Consider the following 20,157-nt stretch of genomic DNA (forward strand, 5'->3'; position numbering starts at 1 on the left):
AGACGGCGGCCTCGCTGTCCGTGACGCAAGCGGAAAGATGAGGGCAGGATGCTCTTATTTACCGAGCCGTGCTGCTTCCATGACCTGCAGCAAAGGAGTGATTATTGTACCGATAAAAGAAAACAGTCTGGATCACATCCACACGCCACAGGGTCCAGCAGGACAAAAGAGGACTATTTACAGTCATATATAAAGAAATGCATCCTGTTTGTCCCGCTGAAAGTAGATCCACTGAAAGTAGATCCAGCAAATGTAGTCTAAAGACTCGGGAGGACGGATTGAAACTGCTATCACAATGGTTGTAATGATTTTTTACTCTTTGCTTTCTTGAACCTTGAATAACTTGCGGCGACCTTTGACCTGTGTAGGTTCACCTTATCAGGTTAATGAGCTATTCCACTTTAAACTTATAGCTGAATCTGTTTTAGAGCGGCGTTTTCCCACCAGACATAATGTAATCTGATGCATATTATCGTGTTTATTACAAGTACAGTGATCAGTTTAATGACCTCTGACATAAATCAAAGAAAGGAGCCCCCCCCACCCCTCACCCTCACCCGCCCCCCCATAACAGAAAAGTGACGTTTGCGCGTCCTTCCTTCCTCTGCTGCTCCATAAAAGCGTTTCACGGACGCGGATAAAGGGAGGAGAAGTTGTCCACGGCGCTCCGATTGTTCTTTTACGCGCTACACTAAACGGCTACAGACTGATACACCACTCATTCGGGTTTTTTTTCATCTTAAATTACATTTGATGAGACTCTAGTTATTTTTTTTATTATTATTCCCGGAGAGCACCGCACCTGACCCGCGGATACGCGCACCACACCGACTCCTCGTTGCGGGATCGGGAGTTGGACCCCCCCCCAGCTGCGCAGGAGAGCTCCCCTGCCAAACGCGTCATGGGATACCGGAGAATCACTGCCGCTTTTTGAACGCGTACCTGTGGGGGCGGCGGGGGGGTTGGGATTACAACGCGATCTGGCGAAGAGAAAATATAGACTTCTTTATTTTGACACTGTTAGGAGAAACTGGATTTCTAAGCCTCTACAGGAACTTTTTATTTTATTTTTATTTTGAACACGCGGCTTGGAGTTCGCTGAAGAGTTGGCAAGATGGTCCCATCCGACTACTTTAAACTGGTCGTTTTCATCTCATGTTGTTCATCGCTCACTGGTAAGAAATCATTTTACGATGAAAAAACAATGTGTGCTTGAAGTGGAATTTTATGTATGGAGAAAATCCGACTTTAAACATCCCACCTTTGCACAGTTTTCAGCCAATGGTTCCATGTTTCTTTTAAATACATTCAGTAGAAGGAGAAATGCAATTTCTTCATTTTTAATCATGTTAATAATTATAATCTACTTGCTTGTAGTTCTAATGAGTTAGATTACTTTTTTTTTTATTTAGTTGTCTTTTGCCTTCACCTTTTTGGAAGATTTTATTATTATGTTTGGAAATGACATTTAATTTATGTACTGGTCAGTGAGATTGTAATTCTCACTCTGGCCACTAGAGGTAGCCTCGTTCCGTTGTATTTCGGTGGTTATTGACAAGTTAGTAAAACATATTGGCGCTGACAGGTAGCTTAAAGAGGATGTGCAGACATTTATGTTATATAGTTATAAACCGCATTTTACTTCTGAAATGTCGAGTTGGATGATTTGGGTTTGTTTTCTTGGATATTCGGAGGATGCTTCCAATGAATCTATTATTATTTAAGCGCCCCCCCCCCCCCAGCAATTTTTATCTGTTTGGGTAGGAGCGTACGTCTTTCTTCTGACAGCCGAGTCAACTTCATTGTCTCCAGAAAAAAAACAACAGGACAAAGCATGAGAGGTGGATCTTCCTCCACCTTGTGCCAGGGCTGATGTGCCACAGAGATACTTAAGCTCCCCCCAAAAAGGGCCCATCCAAACAAAGGAAATACTGTTCATGTCCACCCCCTCCTCCTCCTCCACACAAACACACTCGTACACTTTCAGCCGATGGAGCTTTGTCTGTGATGTTTTTATGCCGACTTCCTTCACTGGTCACCACACAAAGCGTGGGAAAGACAGAAGGAGGAAGCTGACGTCGGGACAAGAGGCAGCCTGGAATTGTTCAAGTAGTAAAGGTCAAGGAAATGAGACGTGCTACCTGTGCAGCAACGATCATCTGCCTTGCCTCGCCTTCAGAAATGAGTGTATTGTTTAATTGTACAGTTTTAAGCTGTCTTGGGTTTCGCTGCGAAGGGATGATTGAAAGATGCGGTGATTGAATTTCTTCTCTTGTGGTCTACGCGCTGCCACATTAGTCAAATGTCTCTTTTTCCGGAGGGTTTTTGAAAACATCTTTCTTGCAGAGTGAGTTGATATTGTGCCTAATTTGTTTTGGAGCCATTTCCCCCCCCCTTTTCCTGCTGGGACACTTGAGATGGAGTGGAAAATGGGAGCGACGAGAGGTCAATTGAGACCAGTGGGAGCTCGTCGCTCACTGGCAGTGCGTCTGCGTGCACGCAGGCGGTGCAGGAAAAACACACTCACCTGCATTGGGAGGCTTAACAACAAAGCAGAAACATTCCTTTACCCAGGGATGTTTAACTTACAAACACTGTTCTTAAGGGATGATTGCAGCATCTGCTTCATGCTATACTTTAATCCAGCAATATATTTTCTTTGAACCTGGCATGAGATTTCTGTTTGTCTCTTTGTTTTAATAATAGCATTATGGAAAATTCATCTTTTGTGTTTACTAATTTGGTCTCACATGCAGGTGATTCTTGTTTTTTGGGGGCTGTACTAAACCGTGTATAACCTAGAATGGCCTCCCATCATGAGCAATCAACTGAGAGGCATATTTGTCTCGAAATCTCCAAAGCCTAGTATATAAAACTAACATTTTTAAAAAAAAGGCGCCCTCTTTAACTGTTGTCTTAACCTTGCAGGTGTCAAAGTGGAAGGGTTTCAGAGGGTTTTAGTGGAAGGGAAAACTTGAGGACACACAGTCCCGTGTGATATTCACACTGCTCCTTATTTTGGAGGGCGAGTTGGGGTTTCAATGGGCTGTAATGCTTGGGAATTTGAACTCACTTTAAAATGTCCCCGGCGTGAAAAATGTCTAAAAATTGACACACCTTAAGGAAAAACACAATTCCCAGGATTTGTCTCGGAATATAACCGTCGCTTCATCATCCCAAGCATTGGCTCGAGTTGAAATTCGTTTATTTCAGCTCAGTATTCCGTCTCCTCCATGTAACCAAATGGAATATTTTACCACACTTTTGCAACTGGACTGAACTTTCACACAAGCAGAACACAAATTCCTCCACTGTAATTGTGAACACTGGAGCCCCGGGGGTTGTGTGTGTGTGTGTGTGTGTGTGTGTGTGTGTGTGTGTCCGTTCACATTGCACTGCGATCCCAGACATGGAGTGAAGTCTGTTGTGAATTATGCAGACAGCACCGCCATCATTGACAGGTGACAAATCAGAAGTGACAGTTCAGAGTTCATATCCGTATGAAGTCTACGCCTTAGAAAAGCGAAGCAGACGTCAGCGGAGGGAGGGAAGCCGAGGGCCTGTCATAATCATCACTCATCGCCCACCCGGGTAGAAAAAGCTCCGCAACATCTGCACCTCTTCAGACAACTGAAGCAGGAACTATTCACCATGCTGGGTATTATTAACGTCTACAGAAGAGAAATAGAAAGTATCCCAACTGGAAAGCTCGCAAAACAGCACATTTCATCCTGGCGTAAGGGTGAATGGAGTTGTGTTCACACCAGCTGTGCTGCGTAATTACAATCTTAAATCCAGCTGGACTGTACTACTGAGACGATACAATGCCATCCAGAATTATAGATCAACACCAATAAATGCAATAAAAGCAATTCTGATCATGTATTAGACCTTTAATTTTACTACCTGCCGGTACGCAGTGGCTCTGAGCTTTACCTTAAAGAGGCTGCATTACCAGAAAACATTTTATTCGTTAATGTCAGAATATTTTATCACATCATTGGCTTTTATTATCGCTTTAGAGAACTACCGCACTGTTGGTGTGTCTTGAGTCATCCATTCCAGCTCCAACGTAGCAGCAGCAGTACTTCTAAAACGAATCAGTTCATGCGATGCATTCACATTTCATATTTAAACTGCATTTTTTGGGCCACAATTCACAACCGTGTAGAGTTAATTGTAGAATCCAGAGCTGTTGGAATTCTTAATCTTTCGTCTGTAGTGAACCTATGAGCAGCATTTTCCAAATGCCTGTCCTGTGCACTTCCCGTCATTAAGGGAACAGGACATCCAAACATGATCTGAGTCTAACCGTAACTTGGCCCTGCACCAATAATCGGTGTGCTGCTGTGCGACGGGCTCGATGTTCCGTAATCAGTTGAATGAGAAGGAATGCAGCACACAGCTGTTAGCGGGGTGAGAGGGGTTAGGGGTGTTGGGACGCCTGCTGAGGTCAACATCAGGCAGGCACTGGGGCAGGAGGGAGATTTTAGGGTGTGGACGTAGAGATATGTCAGTGGTACTTTATAAGTCACTGTAGATCCCTGCTGTAAGATAATATACAAATCACAAATGGCTGTTTTCTTTAAGTGTTTTCTGTTGTTGCTATGTGTGCAAGCATTCTTTCCATGTGCTTTTTCTTTTTCTCAGTCATTGCACAGTAAGTCCAATCACTGCCGTGTTTAACATATGTGTTCGGGAAATATGTCTTTGAAACAGATCTCGGGAGTCTCATTCTGCCTGGATGATCATTTACAAAGTTCTCTCCATTCAGAAAAACCCAAACAAGAACATTGTTCGGTAAATCTGAAGAACCCACAACGGACGGTTTACTCAGTTGTGACTTATTGCGTTTTTGTAATCAAGCCGTGAAGCTGAAAGCACTGCTACAGCAGCACAACGGAGAACGGGCCACATCCCTTCCCCTCTGCGTGACCTTGGACAATAAAACAATGATGGTCTCGTACTTTGTGAGGAAGTCAACGTTGAGAGTCGCTGCCAACACTGGCGCAGCTCATTCTTAGCATGACGGCTGTTGTGAATAATAGACACATACTTGTAAAGCACGCACACAAGTCTTTGCTTTACTTGTACGTGTGTGTGTGTGTGTGTGTGCTGTTGTGTAACTTCCTTTTCCTTGAGATTTTGTGCTACAAATGGTGTGCACGGTGCAAAGGTGTACACGTCGCATGGGGATTCTGTGGAATCTCAAGGGACGGAGGCATCTCCTGAACTTCAGAGAGACTGAATGTGTTCCCGGTGTTGCCCACGGGAATGATCTGAGCCTACACAGCCGTTACGTCGCCTGTCACAGTGTACCAATAGCAGAGTGCAAAGTCAATGGGAAATGAAGGGATGGCTCGTTACGACAAATCATAAAGGTAGCTCCCACATCTCATCTTTCCATCCATCCCAGTCTCTCTCTTTTTTGAGTTTAATCCACGCTGTTCATTTCCACCACCCATCCCTCAGCACCAGAAGCGCCTCTCCACAGAATCCCTTATATGAGCGGCTGGAGCATATTGCATGTACACAGGGAACAGCCATTCGCTCCCCAGACATGATGAGTCACTGCCAATGTGAACATTCGTTGGTCCTGTTGTTTCTCAGTATTCCGTGTGTGTGTTTGTGTTTGTGTTCACCAGGTCGTTTGGAGAAAGATCATGGGCCTAAGATTCTGCCTTTTGATAATGAACTGATTCTTCATAAGAACGATTCATTGAACCTCACATGCAGGTAAGGCTTAGGTTTAGGGTTTAGTTAGTTTAGCTAGTAATGAAATGTGCTCGAACTTTGTCAAGTACTTCAACACAGTTAGAGTTGATGTACTTCCAGTTCATTCGTTGTACTCCTCTGGTTTTGGCTCTTGTTAAGTGACAGTAAGGCCAGAAGGGAAGCTGATGTGTCTGCGCCTAAAGAAGCCTGCTGGCCACAAAGCGCCGTTGGTGCTGGTCCAGCTTTATCACACTGCCAGCGTGATCCAAGCAAGCCACCTTCCCATTTGTGAAGGATTTTGAGTCTTGCATCATTCTGCTGAGCTACAAGGACTGTTCAAGGATACACGCATATGTAATCAAAGGATTCCCCTATAAGGCCATATGCTAAGATGGCTCCTCAATACAGTCACGTCTTCTTTTCTGACGCTGATGGGAGCTGATAGATTTGTTTGAACCTAACGCACCACAGGCAAAAAAAACAAAACGAGTGGCGTGCGAGACGTGCTCGATGTTCCTCTGGGATCTCTTTGATACGAGTCTAAAATGGATGCTATGTGGAAAGAATGTGGCGAAAAATGTTCCCACGTGAAAGTTCACGACTCAAGATTGACTCGAAAATAGCTTCAAATGCTCAAGTGAGCAGGGTCTGAGGGACGACGCGGAAGCCGCCAACCTGAACTAGGAATGAACTCTAACCCTTTTGAGCCAGTGAGAGCTGATTAACAACAAAGTGATTGATCGAGACTGTCCTCTGGCTCATCCAATGGTGTCACTCGATCCTGTCAGAGGGCATGGCCTGTTGCATTGGACGCTTGGTGATCCCCGTCGGTCGGCCTCGTCGGAGGGGGTGAAGGTGGGCCAGTGTGACTCCAGGCATCACTCGCACTGCAGCAGACTGACCGTCGCCAACCTGACCGCCGACGACACAGGAAGGTACAGCTGTAACTACTCCAAAGAGGGTTCGGACCACATCGCCTCAACCTACGTCTACGTCTCAGGTGAGCTTAATGATTGTTAATCTGCTGATCTATGCACCCAGTGGTACTCGATATGACAGGAGGAATAATCTGCTATTCCCACAAGATACCATCACGGAAGAAAAACTCCAAAGTTATTTCTTACAGTCTGGGGAGAGAACTAAGTGTGTTCTGTCCTGCAGTTTTGTTTCTTCTGGAAGTGGAAGCACGGCCGTGATTACACAGGCCACTGACTCTGATTTCCTCCTCCAGTTTTCCATAATCTCCTTTAAATCGGCAATAAAATGTTTAATGTTAAGACAACTTCCCTGGGACACCTCTTTGATTTGCACGATCTTTACACTTTAAAATGTGAGGATAATACCGGTAATAGGGAGTCATTATTTATTGATCTAATGTCTAATTGATCTATGTGAAATAGTGAATCAGCAGCAGCGACACCGAATAGGATTCCAGTTCACCTGCCTATCAGGCAGCCCGCTGGGCTTCAGTCTTTCTTTTCTGAAAACCTGCATTAATACTTTACATGCCCAAATTCAAATAATACTTCTTTCATCACACTTTATTTGCTCAACCTCACATCAATTGCAGAGTACTTGTGAAGCAGTAGAAACGCACCACCGGCTTGATTCCAGTAAAGATGAACGGATCCAGGACGCCCTGGCGGCTTGCCTGGTGTGCCTCCAACAAGCAAAAGTCTCCTGGCACTCGTCCTCTCTTTCTCCTTTGCTCCTGTGAAAAAGGATGAACTGATCTGAACTCAGTTTTGGATGCTCTTGCACCACCCTTATTCAACCACAATATAAATCTCAGCTATAGCCAGTGCAACAGCTGTGAATTAGATGCAACATATGGTTCACCCAAACACATTTACTTTGAAAGAACTGACCGCTAGTTTTGTATCTCGCGAGTTTTTAAGTTGTTTTGGTTTTCTTTTCATTGCATAGATCCCGAGCAGCCATTTGTGGAGCCCCATTATACAAGGCCTAGCATCCTGGGGATCTACAGGCATGAGACCAGCCTTGTGGTGCCCTGCCGGACGTCGTCCCCCGATGCTGTCGTAACGCTGACGGGGGTAAGGCCTCACAAATGTGGCGATCCACCTTCTCTTCCGATATATGTCGTAAAAAAAAAACGTCTTAAACAGACAAATAAAAAAGAGACCGGTGCGATCGTAAAGTCAAACTGTCACGAGTCGCATAAGTTATTGACCCCCTGGGCTGCATCTATGAAAAGCAAAATTACTTTCAAAACTACAATACTGCATCCTTACTTGTAGTCCCTTAAAGTCCAGAGCTTCCATCTTATGCTTAAGGCATGCTACTGGTGACACAGAAACAGAGCAGGGGCAGTGGCATGTCTGCCAGCGACCGGAATCATCATGTCTGCTTCGTGTGAGAGCAGGAAGGCCCTCCAAGAGAGCCTTTATCTCAGAATAGATGCTCGGACTAAATTTAGTCCTCCTTCTCTTACGAACATCAGGAAATGAAGCAGAAACACAATGTCAGGAAACAACAGGTAAATTATCAGGAGGATTTCAGGGTTTGATGCCAGAATACAGAAAACATCCACAGAGGGGAGCGAGGCATCTCCAAACACTCCTGGCTCGGATGGCGCTGATAGTGGCTGTGCGTGTGACCTTCCTGCCATCAGTAAATCTACGGCACTCCTCCTTCCTGCTCCCTTTCCTTCCTTCCTTCCTTTCCTTTCCTTGCCTTGCCTCCTCTCCCACTCCAACTTCTGGCACGAGAATAAACACGAACAGGCACGAACATCCTTTTCCGGATAGCAGTTTTTCCGTTATTTTGTGTCCCATTGAATAACTAATTGTTGGGACAGATCTGACCTGATTCAAGTGGGCAGGGCTAAAACGGAGACCTGGGATCAATCCTTTATGACTTTATCTTTAAGGAACAACACATTTGTTGCCAAATATCTTTTGCACCGAAAAAATGCCTCTGTTCTCCTCTTTTCACTGCAGGCCCCATCTTTATCGGAGAAGGTTCTTAAGGAAATGGTTTGGGATCCAAAGGTGGGATTCACCATTCCCTACGGGCCCTACGATATGTATTACATGTTCACTTGTAACACTGTTGTCAGCGGTATTAACTTCGAGTCACCGCCTTACAGGCCCAAGAGACTGAGTGAGTCTTGCTCGTCGATTTCTGTTTAGCGAACGTCTCCGTTTCCTCTTACATAAACTATAATCTGCTTTTTTTTTTTTTGCAGCCCTTGTTTTAAATAACGTGAAAATCACCCCGTATCGTGTCAGAGTGTTGGTCGGAGACACCCTCATTCTAAACTGTTCCGGAGAGACCACCTATAATGGGAGAATCAACTTCACATGGGATTTTCCAAAGAAGGCAGTAAGTCTAGGAGTTTGTGAAAGGGACCCAAGCAGGGCTGTAGTGGACCGGAGATGATTACGCTTCGTTTCTCTGCAGGAAAATCGGCATTACACCAAGAAGACAATCGTCATCCCTGCTGAGCGTTTGGTAATGAGCAAGATTCTGGTCCTGCCGAAAGTTACCATGGAGGACAAAGGGACGTACCACTGCAAAGCTGAGCTGGAACACACAAAACACAAGAAAGCCGCGGCAAAAGTCCTGGCATTTGGTGAGCATGCTTATTTTGAGCTCTGAGGTTAATTGCAGTTAAACATAATTCAATGATAATCTGACATTAAAGCCTAATAATTATAATTATAATGTAGCAATATGATGGTGACTGTATATTTTTTTTATCTACTTTCCCCTATCCATTGCAGAGCATCCTTTCCTCAACGTCTCGTATAAGCACGATCGGCCGAGTACAGTCACGGTCAAAGAAGGCCGACAGAAGATCGTGTTTGAGCCAAAGGTCAACGCTCTTCCACCGGTAGACATGATAGCATGGTAAGCAAGCGTTTAAAAATATATACTGATTGTTGAGTGCTGGCACAAAAATGCTGTGTAACTGAGCGCTCCTCTCTTAGGTTGAAGGACGGGGTCCCGATCAAGAATAGTTCCATTTGTTGCAAGGTGTCTGGTATGAACTTGATCATCAAATCCGTGCAGTGGGAGCATGCTGGGATCTACACCGTCAGCCTGGGCAACCAGGCAAAGGGCTTGTACAGGAATTTGAGCTACACGCTGGTAGTCAACGGTAAGCTGTTGCCGTGAACCTGATAAAGGCTGCTGAGCCTCAGAAAACGAAGCTGGCGTCGTGGCAGTGGGCTCAGGCTCCAGGAGCATGGCCGCTTTCAGCAGAGTCCGCTGGACGGCAGGTAGCGGCTCGAGAATGAGAGGAATGTGGGGGCTTGTTGATGCCATGGCTGGACTGACGTAACACAGGCAGCTGTTGTTGGTTATCGGGGCTCGCATGAAGGGGTTTGATGCGGTGTGTGTAAAGGGCTTGGACTCTGTTCCACCCCCCCATAGTCCCCAGGATTTATTTGCATCCTCCCCATGTGTACGGTATCCACAGTGTAACTCATATAAACAACATGTTCTATAAAATATGTGCACAGCTTGAGGAAAATATGGACCATAGAGTAGATAACAAACTGTTGACACCAGAAGTTTAGTGATGAATGGATGAATGAATGAAAGAATGATTGCACTATCTCAGTTACTCCGAGCTCAGTGGGGGCAAATCTATTTTCATTGCATTCTTTGAACATTATCTAGGCCCCTAATAGCGTGCCAAACTGTGGGAAAGTCAGACCCCTCTGGGTGCGTGCAAAGTTTGGTTTATGGTCCTCAAATGTCTCGGTTCACAAAACTTTAATTTGTTGGAATGACAAATATTAAACACTAAGACACAAATAAACAGAGTGAGCAGATATGCCTGGTATCAATTAAAGGAGTATTCATCTTGTCACCAAGGTCTGGGGTCTGAGCGCGTTCTGTGTGATGTGTGTGGGGGATGCAGGTTTGGTGGTTTGCCTTATGCGGAGCCGATGGGATGCGTATGGCCTCCTGACGTGCTTCCAGGTTCGCCGTCCGTTGATTGGCCGATCCGGGCGCAGTGACCTACAGCCCTGAGCTAGCTAATCATCCTCACATGCTTCTCTTACACAGAGTCTGAAGGACCACCGTTGCCACGTTGACCCTTTTCACGGCCGTCCATCCTTTCTGCCGCAGTTCATTATAAAGACATTACGAGATCCCACCGTGGTCTCCGCTGGGTTGAGATGGCGGCTGGTTGATCTAACCTCTTGTGTCTCTCTTCATCTCCCTTTCCTTATCTTTGTGCATGTTTTTGTCTCTTTCGCAGTGAATCCAACTATATTGGAGGCCGAGTTTGCGTCTGTGGAAGTGCAGCCCTACATTTTTGGCAAGCAGAATCAGCTAACCTGCACTGTTCAGGGGTTGCCCTTGCCAACCATTACTTGGTTCTGGCAACCGTCAGATCCCAGGCTGAAAGAGTGAGTCACCAGCCTGCTATGTTAGCAAGCACTGCATTGTTTGAGCTGCAGTTTATGCATTCATGCTCCAGTTACTTCCTACGAGCTTGAACATTTAATGGCAAAGAGAAAGTTAGTCGCGATTTTAAATCGGATTAACTTTATTCAAAATAAAAGACATACTAGTAGCTGCTGTCTCGCAGGGCTCCGGCACTGAGTGTTGTGTTTTTGTTCTATGTTCAGATTTTTTTTATCTGTGAATTTACAGGTTTACAAGTTTGTAGTCCCTCTTAAGCCAGAATGATCAAAATCAGAATCAAAACTGTAGATCAGAGCACCAGCCGGACCTGGGGATCCCGATATATATAACAGATCTACGTGGACTGAATTGACTCTGAGCCACAATGTGGCACATTAATCGTATAAATTTAAGCTTTTGGGATCTGCCCTCTCATTTGTGGTCAGTGGCTGTGTCGACTGAAGGGTAAACAGGGGTGAGGTATATTAATCTTAGATTCCCCTGACCTGTTATGGAGCCAAATGGAGCTGAATGTATGCAATTGTGCTGGAATACCGGCCTGCTAGTGAACCCACCAACAAGATGAAAATTCCACAAGATCCTGGCCCGTCATTGGGAGAGCCCTGTTTGTTGTAAGATCAGGAAAAGAATGGGCCCATTAACCCTGGGTTATCGGGCCCCTGCACTTTTAACAAAAACAGCACCGCGGAATCCTCCACATAAATCATGTCACCTCTTCAGTTACGTCAAGTGATCGCGAACAACCCCATCCAGATTCATGATGACTAACAGCAGACTACTTGTTGGTCACAGCAACTCGTTTCTAGGTCTGAAAGATAATCAGTGCTGGCACGAGGAACAGTGGCTGGACCGTCGCAGGCAGCTAATGAGACAGGGGAACAGCTAAAGCCTGGTGGGAGGCCAATTGAGCAAAAATGTTTGTTTTATGCAGCCCCCAGCCTGTAAAGTGCGTGTCACTGTAAATCAAAGCTGCAGCCTCTCAAGATCGTATCTCATCTAAATCTCTGGGAGTTTGCAGAGAAGGGGAAATGTGGAGTGTGAGGAGGGTTAAGAGGTGAGGGTAGTTTGTTAAGTTGGATGCTCAATAAGACTGATTGTATAGAGGGCAGAAATATGGGAATGTCTTTATCACCAGGATGAGAAGTTATCAGCCGCCTCTTGTTAACCCCCAAGGTCTTGGGATCGGCCTTATCTCCTCAGACCAGAATGCGGAGGGGTTCCTGTATGAGGTGCTGCACAGCACAGCCCTTCCTGTCGCTGTTGCCGTTTCCTCCTCTGCTTCTCCACTCATCAGGCCGATTGTTACTCACCGCAGGTGGTGGAGGGTCTGGGGGTGGGGGGGTCAAATCAAGGCTTTCTCTAGGGTTTACAGCCCATGGAGCAGGTTGAGACCTGGGCCCCCATGTGTAAAAATGGTCTCTTTCTATTTGAAATTGGTCTCATGATCATCACAGACTGGTTACTTACACGCAGCTCCTGAAGAGATTTATAACACATGCACCAAATTTATCCCAAAGCACACACGGAGATGTTTTTTGCTGCCATTTATTTGCCTACATAACGCATAAGTATTATAATAAGAAGATCCTGAGACTGTTTAAATTGTCACTTTTATCACATCTTCTCCGTCCTGCAGTTGCGTTTCTTACACGGAGCCGATCCTGGCTAGTGTTGATGACCGAGGAAATTACTCTCACAACTGGATTACGAGCATCAATACGAAGTCTGAAGCAGTTAAAGGCAAAAACAAGGTATGAGTGTCTCGTGCAGAACAGGCAAAAGCTCGGTCAAATTCAAATTCAGCCTTCAAAGACATCCATTAAACAGGAGGAACAGCTAAACGAAATCCATGGCTAAAATTACAGAGAAAAAGATAGAATTAGGCTTCATCACACCCATGAATTTAACCAGAATTAGTTGTCTTACACCTAAAAATATATACAAAGTCAACATTATTATCAATTATTGACTTTTCTCAGGAACCATCAAACACATATTGCCACATAAACCCCCAAATGCACCACACAAGGGGGAAACAATTATTTTTTGGGGGGGTGCCCAAACATAATCAAGAGCAGGCCTCCACAGTCTCGTGAGTCTAAAGGATTAAAGAAATACATAACCACAGACTGGGTCAAATTAGGGCACAGCCTCACAGACGTGTTTTTAGCAAGAGAGAGAAGTCTGACATTCTTTAAACAAATCATTCAGTGTTCCTTGATTTACTGCCTCCTGCGCTGATTACGAAGAGAGAGAGAAACCTGTAGTCTTCACAACTTGTAGATTATTTTGGACGTTTTCAGAGGACTCAGTTCTAATAAGTCTCTGACATAAATAGGGAGGCACCACTTATATGCAAGTACTTGTTGCCAAACGCTGGTGCTTTATGAGCGTTTTGACTAAGGGTCAATGATAACAAGCAGCAGTTTAAAAGAAGAAAGATTTGTTGGAAGTGAATTCCTCTCTGCCCCCCCCCCCCCCCCCTGTAAATTGCGTTGGCCTGTGTATAAGAAGTTATGTCTCTGAGTGCCCAAGAGAGAGGGTGACTGGTTCGGGTCACAGTGTAAGCAAAACACGGTTGGGAAGACATGAGCTCCGAGGTCACAGTGTGTCTGCTCAGGTCACCACTTTGGGACTGTGCATAATTCCTAAAATGAATGTTTTCAAGCTAGAGTTACATCACAGTGACTGCTGGCCGTAACACAATACCAAAAGACAACTGTGAGTATTTAGCAGCATGAATGAGATTATTAGACCTAAACGTCTTCTTTAAAAACCTGAATGTTTGTGAGACAATCATCATGAGTACGGTGAGTCTGAAAGTGTTCCACTGCAGAAAACAGCACAGTCAAAACAATAGCTCCCTACAAGCCCAGGAAGTTCAGTCCTGCACACACCCAGACAACATACTCAGACCGTTCACTCCCTTTGATGCAGCTGACTGCCCCCCAAAACCACATGCCGATAAGAACACTAAGCAGATCCCCACAGGGCCTGGCCCTCACTCAAGTCTCACTTTTTATTTTGTCTATTTAGGCCATTAAAATGTTGAACCGGTTTAGTAACAAGCGCTTTCCAGGGGAATTGGAGTGAAGTTGCAGCTCTCGATCAGGTCTGAAGGAGACTCAGAAGGTTTTAAACTCCACATGAATCCTTTGATTAATGTGCAGCGTATAAAACAGAGTTGGTGCAGACCTCTCACCCGCCTGTAACAGGGCCTGCTAAAGTCCAAGGAGCAACCAAAACTCACAGCGGATTGAGATGTCATGTAAAGAATTATCCTGTTTTAACTGAACACATCAATCGGTAATGATCTTTTTTTTTTTTGGTCATCTTTAGGCTGTGAGCACCATTGTGATAGGAAAGGCCAAAGTGTCGGGAAATTACACCTGCATGGCTCAGAATATAGAGGGCCGCAGCATGATGACCATCCCGTTCTACGTTAATGGTAAGTGTGTTTCCAGAGCGCAGCTGAAACATCAACAGATAAATCACAAGTGCTCAAGCAACACTCCGCCGCGCTTTATTGCAATATCTGCAGAGCGTGTTACACCGTGTGCCAGATGATTTCAAATGATGCGAGCATCTATAAAGTGCACTCGCTGTAATGAATTCCAAGAACAGCGGAGGAATGTTCTGAACGTATTGTGCAATAAAGAAACCAGAGGGGGGCCATTAATTGAAACCATCTTCCTCTGTAGCTCAGCAGCTTCAGGCGGAAGAGAGGCAAACGCCGTCCTGAGCCATATGGCGTGCTATAACGGCGCCGGGTTAAAAGCAGCTACGAGTAGCTGCATTCCTGCCCTCCCCCGTGCCAGCAGGTCATTCCCCCTCCTCAGTGAGCCCTCTGCTCGGAGAGTTTACTTCTTTATGTGTCACTGAGCATTTCCGAATGTTACCAAAATAAATTCCATCGAGGCAGTTATGTAATGACAGCGGCGATGAGGCGTCATCGCACGCAAACGCAGTTTACGTTTCCTCAGAAACACATCTTCACGGTCTTCCCAGTGACGCTCCCCAGGGATGAATGCAGGATCCATAACTGAATGGATGCCAAGTATCAGAAATTAGTCTCCCACAGAGAAAGAATTCCCCTGAGGAATTTCGCTGTCTTCCAGAGGCGATGAAAAGGGATAAAAATGGAATGTTGCAAGAAAAGAGGACAGAAATGTAATAACAGCTGTCCTCTCTTACGGAACACGGAAAGCTTTCCAGCAATCTGAGTAAACAAGCACATTCTGGTTCCCCTGGGGCCCGGACTCAGCCCGTCTCCAAACGGATGAGTGCTGGAGCGCCATCAGCGATGCCGTCCATTGGCAACGTGCTTCCAATTAGCGGCGATGAAACAGAAAATAGCTGCAAATTTGACATTCCTCCCCTTGAAACAAGCGTCTTTGTGTCCAAAGGAGTTTTTTTTGTGCTAGCGGGAAATGTGTCACTTTGAATGTGCGCTCATCAGATGACATGATCTCTAATTTATCCAGATCACCACGAGGAAATCGCCGTAGAGCCTCTGGCAGCCATCGAGGGGGATGACATCACTCTGACCTGTCGAGGGGTTCGCTACCTCTACACAGACCTGCAGTGGTTGGATGCTCTGAATCAAACAGTCACTTCCACCGTTGCCGGTCTCGTGCACAGCAACTATTCCATCTCTCTTTCTATCCGGCTGCACAATGTGACCCGAAACAGCACGGCAGGGTACAAGTGCCAAGCATACAAGCTCCATAGGAAAGGCTCACTCAGGAACGCCGCCGTCATCGTTGATGGTGAGGGACGGGACGCTGTGAGGAGACGATCAATCATTTTCTGTTGCACGAACCGAAACTCAGTTTTCATTCATTATATCTGCTACCTGGGACCGCTACCGTCGGGTTAGCGCACGCACAGGAAGACCAAACGCTCCATCAGTCTCAGGTCCAAACTGCTTTTTGTTTTTTTCTGCTTTTGTTCTGATTGGTGCAGCGAAGAAACAGCCCTGGCTGAGTCAAAACCTGACAAATCAAAATGTGAACAGCAGCAGCAGCCTGATGCTGACGTGCTTCGCTCTGGGTGTCCCTCGTCCTGACATCACGTGGTACAAAAATGGCGTTCCGGTGAAAGAAGGCCCAGGTAAACTGAGACTGTTATTATGATGTAATAAATTATATTCTTTTACAATTTTGTGTTTCCCAGTGCCGCAAGTTCAGTATTACCACAGGGCTGCAGAGCCAGGCCGAAGAGCAGAAAGAGAATGAAGATGTGTTTTATTAGTGAGACCACACTATCAGCAGATGGAGCTAGCTGGAGCTAGCATTCCCTTTGGAATTGGGTCAAAGTCCAGGCCGACGTTCTATTCGAGAGAAAAGCTCTTCATTGGAAGGCATGCAGTCAGAAAGACAATTCTGAAGTCTCTTCTTAAGCTGAATATGCTTATATATATATATATATATATAAATCTTTCTTCTATTGTCAGCCAAGTTTAAGCGCCTTAAAGAGGATAGCATTTCATCTGCCGTTAAGTGTCCCGATGCTCCGAATGTTGTGGTGTCGTCCTGACAGAGAGTTTGCGTGTTGCAGGTATCGCCCTGGGAGGAGACGGCGTTCTGACCATTGAGCGGGTCAAGAAAGACGATGAAGGTCTCTACGAGTGCGTAGCCAAGAACACAGAGGGCGTCGCCAAAACCAGCGCTGTTGTTACTGTGCTCGGTGAGACGGTCGTGCACAGTCCGATGCCTGAATTCATGTCAGCACTCTGACCTGCTTGTTTCCCAGCCTGAAATCGCATCAAATCATGTTTTCATGTCACGAATGCCAAAAAAGAAAACCTGTTTGCAAAACAGCTTTTTAGTTTGAAAAGTCTCCCTGGAAAGAAAATGTGTGGCTGCCAGGAATGTCACCGGAATTCTGCTTTGGGTTGAATGATCAAGGCTCTGGTTGAGCGTCCTCACCTCGGCGGGGGGGGGGGGGGGGGGGGGTTACGACCTCTGTGAAGACCGCTATCAAAGCTGAGGGGCTGGAAACATACCACAGGCCCCGTCTCCTAGCGTGTTAGCACCTGCGTATTTTACATGCATGCATTGTACAGTAATCGAAATGTACGCGAGCTCCATTTCTCTTTGTGTCCAACTTCACAGCATCGTCATGCATTCCTTCGTCTTCCTTGTTTAAACAAGGAACACGTGACGTAAGAACCGGAAAGATTCAGTGCAGATTCAGATGGTATTAGCTCTGCGAGTGACATCACGGACGGTTTCAGTGTTTACAAGAAAACAGCCCAGGAAAGAGTGTTGTTTTCATGCTCCAACCGAAACGGAAATAAACCGCCGAGTCTGTTTCCACTTCCAGCTTTTATACAAAAAGCTCTCAGCAAAATGTTAAAAAGTCTCACCATCTCCAGACAAATAAACAGAATTATTTCCTAATTTGTTACAAATTATCACAGTTCAGCGTGCTGTGAGAATTTACGGCATCTGTTCTGTTTCTTTGTTCGTTTTTTGGTTGTGTTCTGGTCTTCTGGTGGTTTATTGCAGTTCTTCTCCTTCCAGGGGACGAAGGGAAGCAAAACATCGAAGTAATCATCTTGGTGTGCACAGGAGTTGCAGCCACATTTCTCTGGCTCATGCTTATTCTCTTCATCCGCAAGCTAAGGAAGGTAAAGTGCTAAACCACTCTTGTTTTTTTGTTTTTTTTTCAGGGGATCACATGGGATTAGAGTTGGCCAAGATATGAAAGGTTCAAAAAGCCAAGCCAGTCCCAGCGTTTGTGAAATGTTGCTTAATTCATTTCAGTGAATTGTACAGCTAACTTAAGGGAAGCGACTGAATCACGTCTCTTGAGAAAACAGTTTAATGGAAGGATAAATCTAGCCAGTGGTTATAATAAGCATGAAACTCATGTTTAGGGATGGTCTGGAATGTGCCAAAAATAGACATTTGTGTGTTTTCATCCAGGAGGATTCTGTCCAAAATGTCATTATGATGATGATGATGATTGATTCATTCGTGTGTGTCTTCCAACACCTTCAGCAACCAGCACACTATAAGATGGGTCCGTCTATCATCATCGACCCTGATGAGTGTGCCCTCAAGGACCAGAACGACCTCCTGCAGTACGACAGCAGCAAATGGGAGTTTCCCCGCGACCGCCTGCAACTGGGTGAGCGCTGAAATCCTTCTAAAATGCTGAAACATGCTCCCTGTTAGAGAAACAAACGCCTCTGCTTTCAGGTTTCACGTTAAGCTTAAATGCATAACATTCTGCATTACCTTGTTGATCGTAGCTGCTATCGCATATCTTCTTCTTTTACCAGGCAAAACTCTGGGCCATGGAGCTTTTGGGAAAGTGGTGGAGGCCTCTGCATTTGGGATCAACAAGATATCGACATGCAAAACCGTGGCTGTCAAAATGCTTAAAGGTAAGATGGTGAAAATGTTCCTAATTTTTTTATTTAATTTTTTTTAACACAACTGTAGTTTGAGCATGTGACCCTTCTGGTTCATGGTGGAGTCAGCGGGGAAAGACAGGTCAGCTTTACCACAGCATCTACCGTATCACCCGGTCAGCATTCGATGAATCACAAATACCAAACAGGGGATTTATTCCTTGAATGCATCACAGACTTCGCTGCAGCAATGGTGGGTCGGTTCTAAGCTTGTGCAGTCAGAGGTAGAGGCTGAGACGTCCATCCCGACCCCGACTGAGTTTATACTGATTGATTTCACAATGAATGATAGATCTTCACTTACTTATTCACTTTTGTGAAAGGCCGACTGCAGTGACTGATGATACGAGGATGAAAGGCGGGGCTGTTGGTTGGACCAGTAATCGTTTATCATGTCTCAGCATAAATCACCTGAGCGGAGCAGACGCTCTGGGCTGGAGTTGTAGGTCAAACGTAATGGAAAGCAGCAGGTCTCCTCAAATTGGTCGAGGTTTATCCAGACTTGCCCGGCTGCATTAGGTTTCATCTTATAAATATCGTGTAACGTAAAGCCTCTAAATCTCTCATCTTCATAAATACACTGCGATGTGTCTCTTCTTTTGCACATTTTAAACACTAATATGTTATTTACACATTTTTTTAAATTCAGGAGATTATAGAGATATGTAAAACAAAAAACTTCAAATAGAATAAAATTGATAACTAGATTATTGAGGTAAATGAAGTGAACCAGTGAGAAAGTGATAAAAGAATATAACCTTTTTTTTTCTCGCACGTGATCTCAACAGTTTATTTTCCAAACATTGCGACGACACTGGAGTGACATGAAACGATTGTAAATGTAAATGACTGGTAGTAGCAAGGTTGAATGCGTGTGTCCTGCTGGTGAAGACGTTCATTGATATGCAACCCAACACTGTTAGAACTTCTACACTATTACAGGAGGAGCTACGTCGAATGAGCGGAAAGCTCTGATGTCAGAGCTAAAGATCCTGATCCACATCGGCCACCACTTGAACGTGGTCAACCTGCTGGGAGCCTGCACCAAGCCTGGAGGTGAGCTTCAGAGTCCGTTTAACTTCAAAGTCAGTCTGAATGGTGTGATAATAATAGTAAATATTCCATTTGAACAGGCCCATTGATGATCATAGTTGAAATTTGCAAATACGGCAACTTGTCCAACTATCTGAGAGGCAAGAGGGACGACTTTATCGTCTACAAGGTGAGGCAGGAGCTGTCATTTCGTTTGATTTTTCCCCAGCATTCTCTTCCTCATTATTCCACGACTGAGCTCATCTGCAGTTTCAGCAGAGAGAGTCTGCTTTCACAACGACGTAGGAACAGGTTTAAAATCCTTTTAACATGACGTGTGTGCTGGTCAGAGCCAGGACGGTCAGGTGGTGTCCTCGGGCCTGGGCGTCGAGCTGAGCGAGCTGATGAAGCGCCGCCTGGAGAGCGTGGCCAGCACCGGAAGCTCAGACAGCTCCGGCTTCATCGAAGATAAGAGCTACTGTGACTCAGAGGAAGAGGAAGAAGGTAAAGGCCAAGCTGCTCCCTCTATTTGCCCCCCGCCCCCCGCCCCCCTGCCGTTTCCCTCCTCTCACCTCTGCCCC

At 45.4% G+C, this 20,157-nt stretch overlaps 1 protein-coding gene across 1 annotated transcript in view; it reads left to right on the plus strand.

Moving 5' to 3' along the window:
- The first annotated feature begins 1,114 nt into the window (after window positions 1–1,114).
- kdrl (kinase insert domain receptor like) overlaps window positions 1,115–20,157 on the plus strand; it is a 30,554-nt gene continuing 11,511 nt past the window's right edge. Inside the window, exons 1-21 of the mRNA XM_068740210.1 lie at window positions 1,115–1,175; window positions 5,646–5,736; window positions 6,504–6,715; window positions 7,642–7,769; window positions 8,676–8,838; window positions 8,924–9,060; window positions 9,139–9,310; window positions 9,462–9,588; window positions 9,669–9,838; window positions 10,952–11,102; window positions 12,758–12,872; window positions 14,461–14,569; window positions 15,606–15,890; window positions 16,087–16,233; window positions 16,681–16,809; window positions 17,649–17,755; window positions 18,129–18,258; window positions 18,413–18,517; window positions 19,487–19,600; window positions 19,678–19,766; window positions 19,927–20,080. Coding sequence (XP_068596311.1) covers window positions 1,115–1,175; window positions 5,646–5,736; window positions 6,504–6,715; window positions 7,642–7,769; window positions 8,676–8,838; window positions 8,924–9,060; window positions 9,139–9,310; window positions 9,462–9,588; window positions 9,669–9,838; window positions 10,952–11,102; window positions 12,758–12,872; window positions 14,461–14,569; window positions 15,606–15,890; window positions 16,087–16,233; window positions 16,681–16,809; window positions 17,649–17,755; window positions 18,129–18,258; window positions 18,413–18,517; window positions 19,487–19,600; window positions 19,678–19,766; window positions 19,927–20,080 — 2,896 coding nt within the window. The remainder of the gene's footprint in view (window positions 1,176–5,645; window positions 5,737–6,503; window positions 6,716–7,641; window positions 7,770–8,675; window positions 8,839–8,923; window positions 9,061–9,138; window positions 9,311–9,461; window positions 9,589–9,668; window positions 9,839–10,951; window positions 11,103–12,757; window positions 12,873–14,460; window positions 14,570–15,605; window positions 15,891–16,086; window positions 16,234–16,680; window positions 16,810–17,648; window positions 17,756–18,128; window positions 18,259–18,412; window positions 18,518–19,486; window positions 19,601–19,677; window positions 19,767–19,926; window positions 20,081–20,157) is intronic.

This window comes from Brachionichthys hirsutus, chromosome 6 (genome assembly GCF_040956055.1).
Source record: "Brachionichthys hirsutus isolate HB-005 chromosome 6, CSIRO-AGI_Bhir_v1, whole genome shotgun sequence".
NCBI classification, from domain to species: Eukaryota; Metazoa; Chordata; class Actinopteri; order Lophiiformes; family Brachionichthyidae; genus Brachionichthys; species Brachionichthys hirsutus.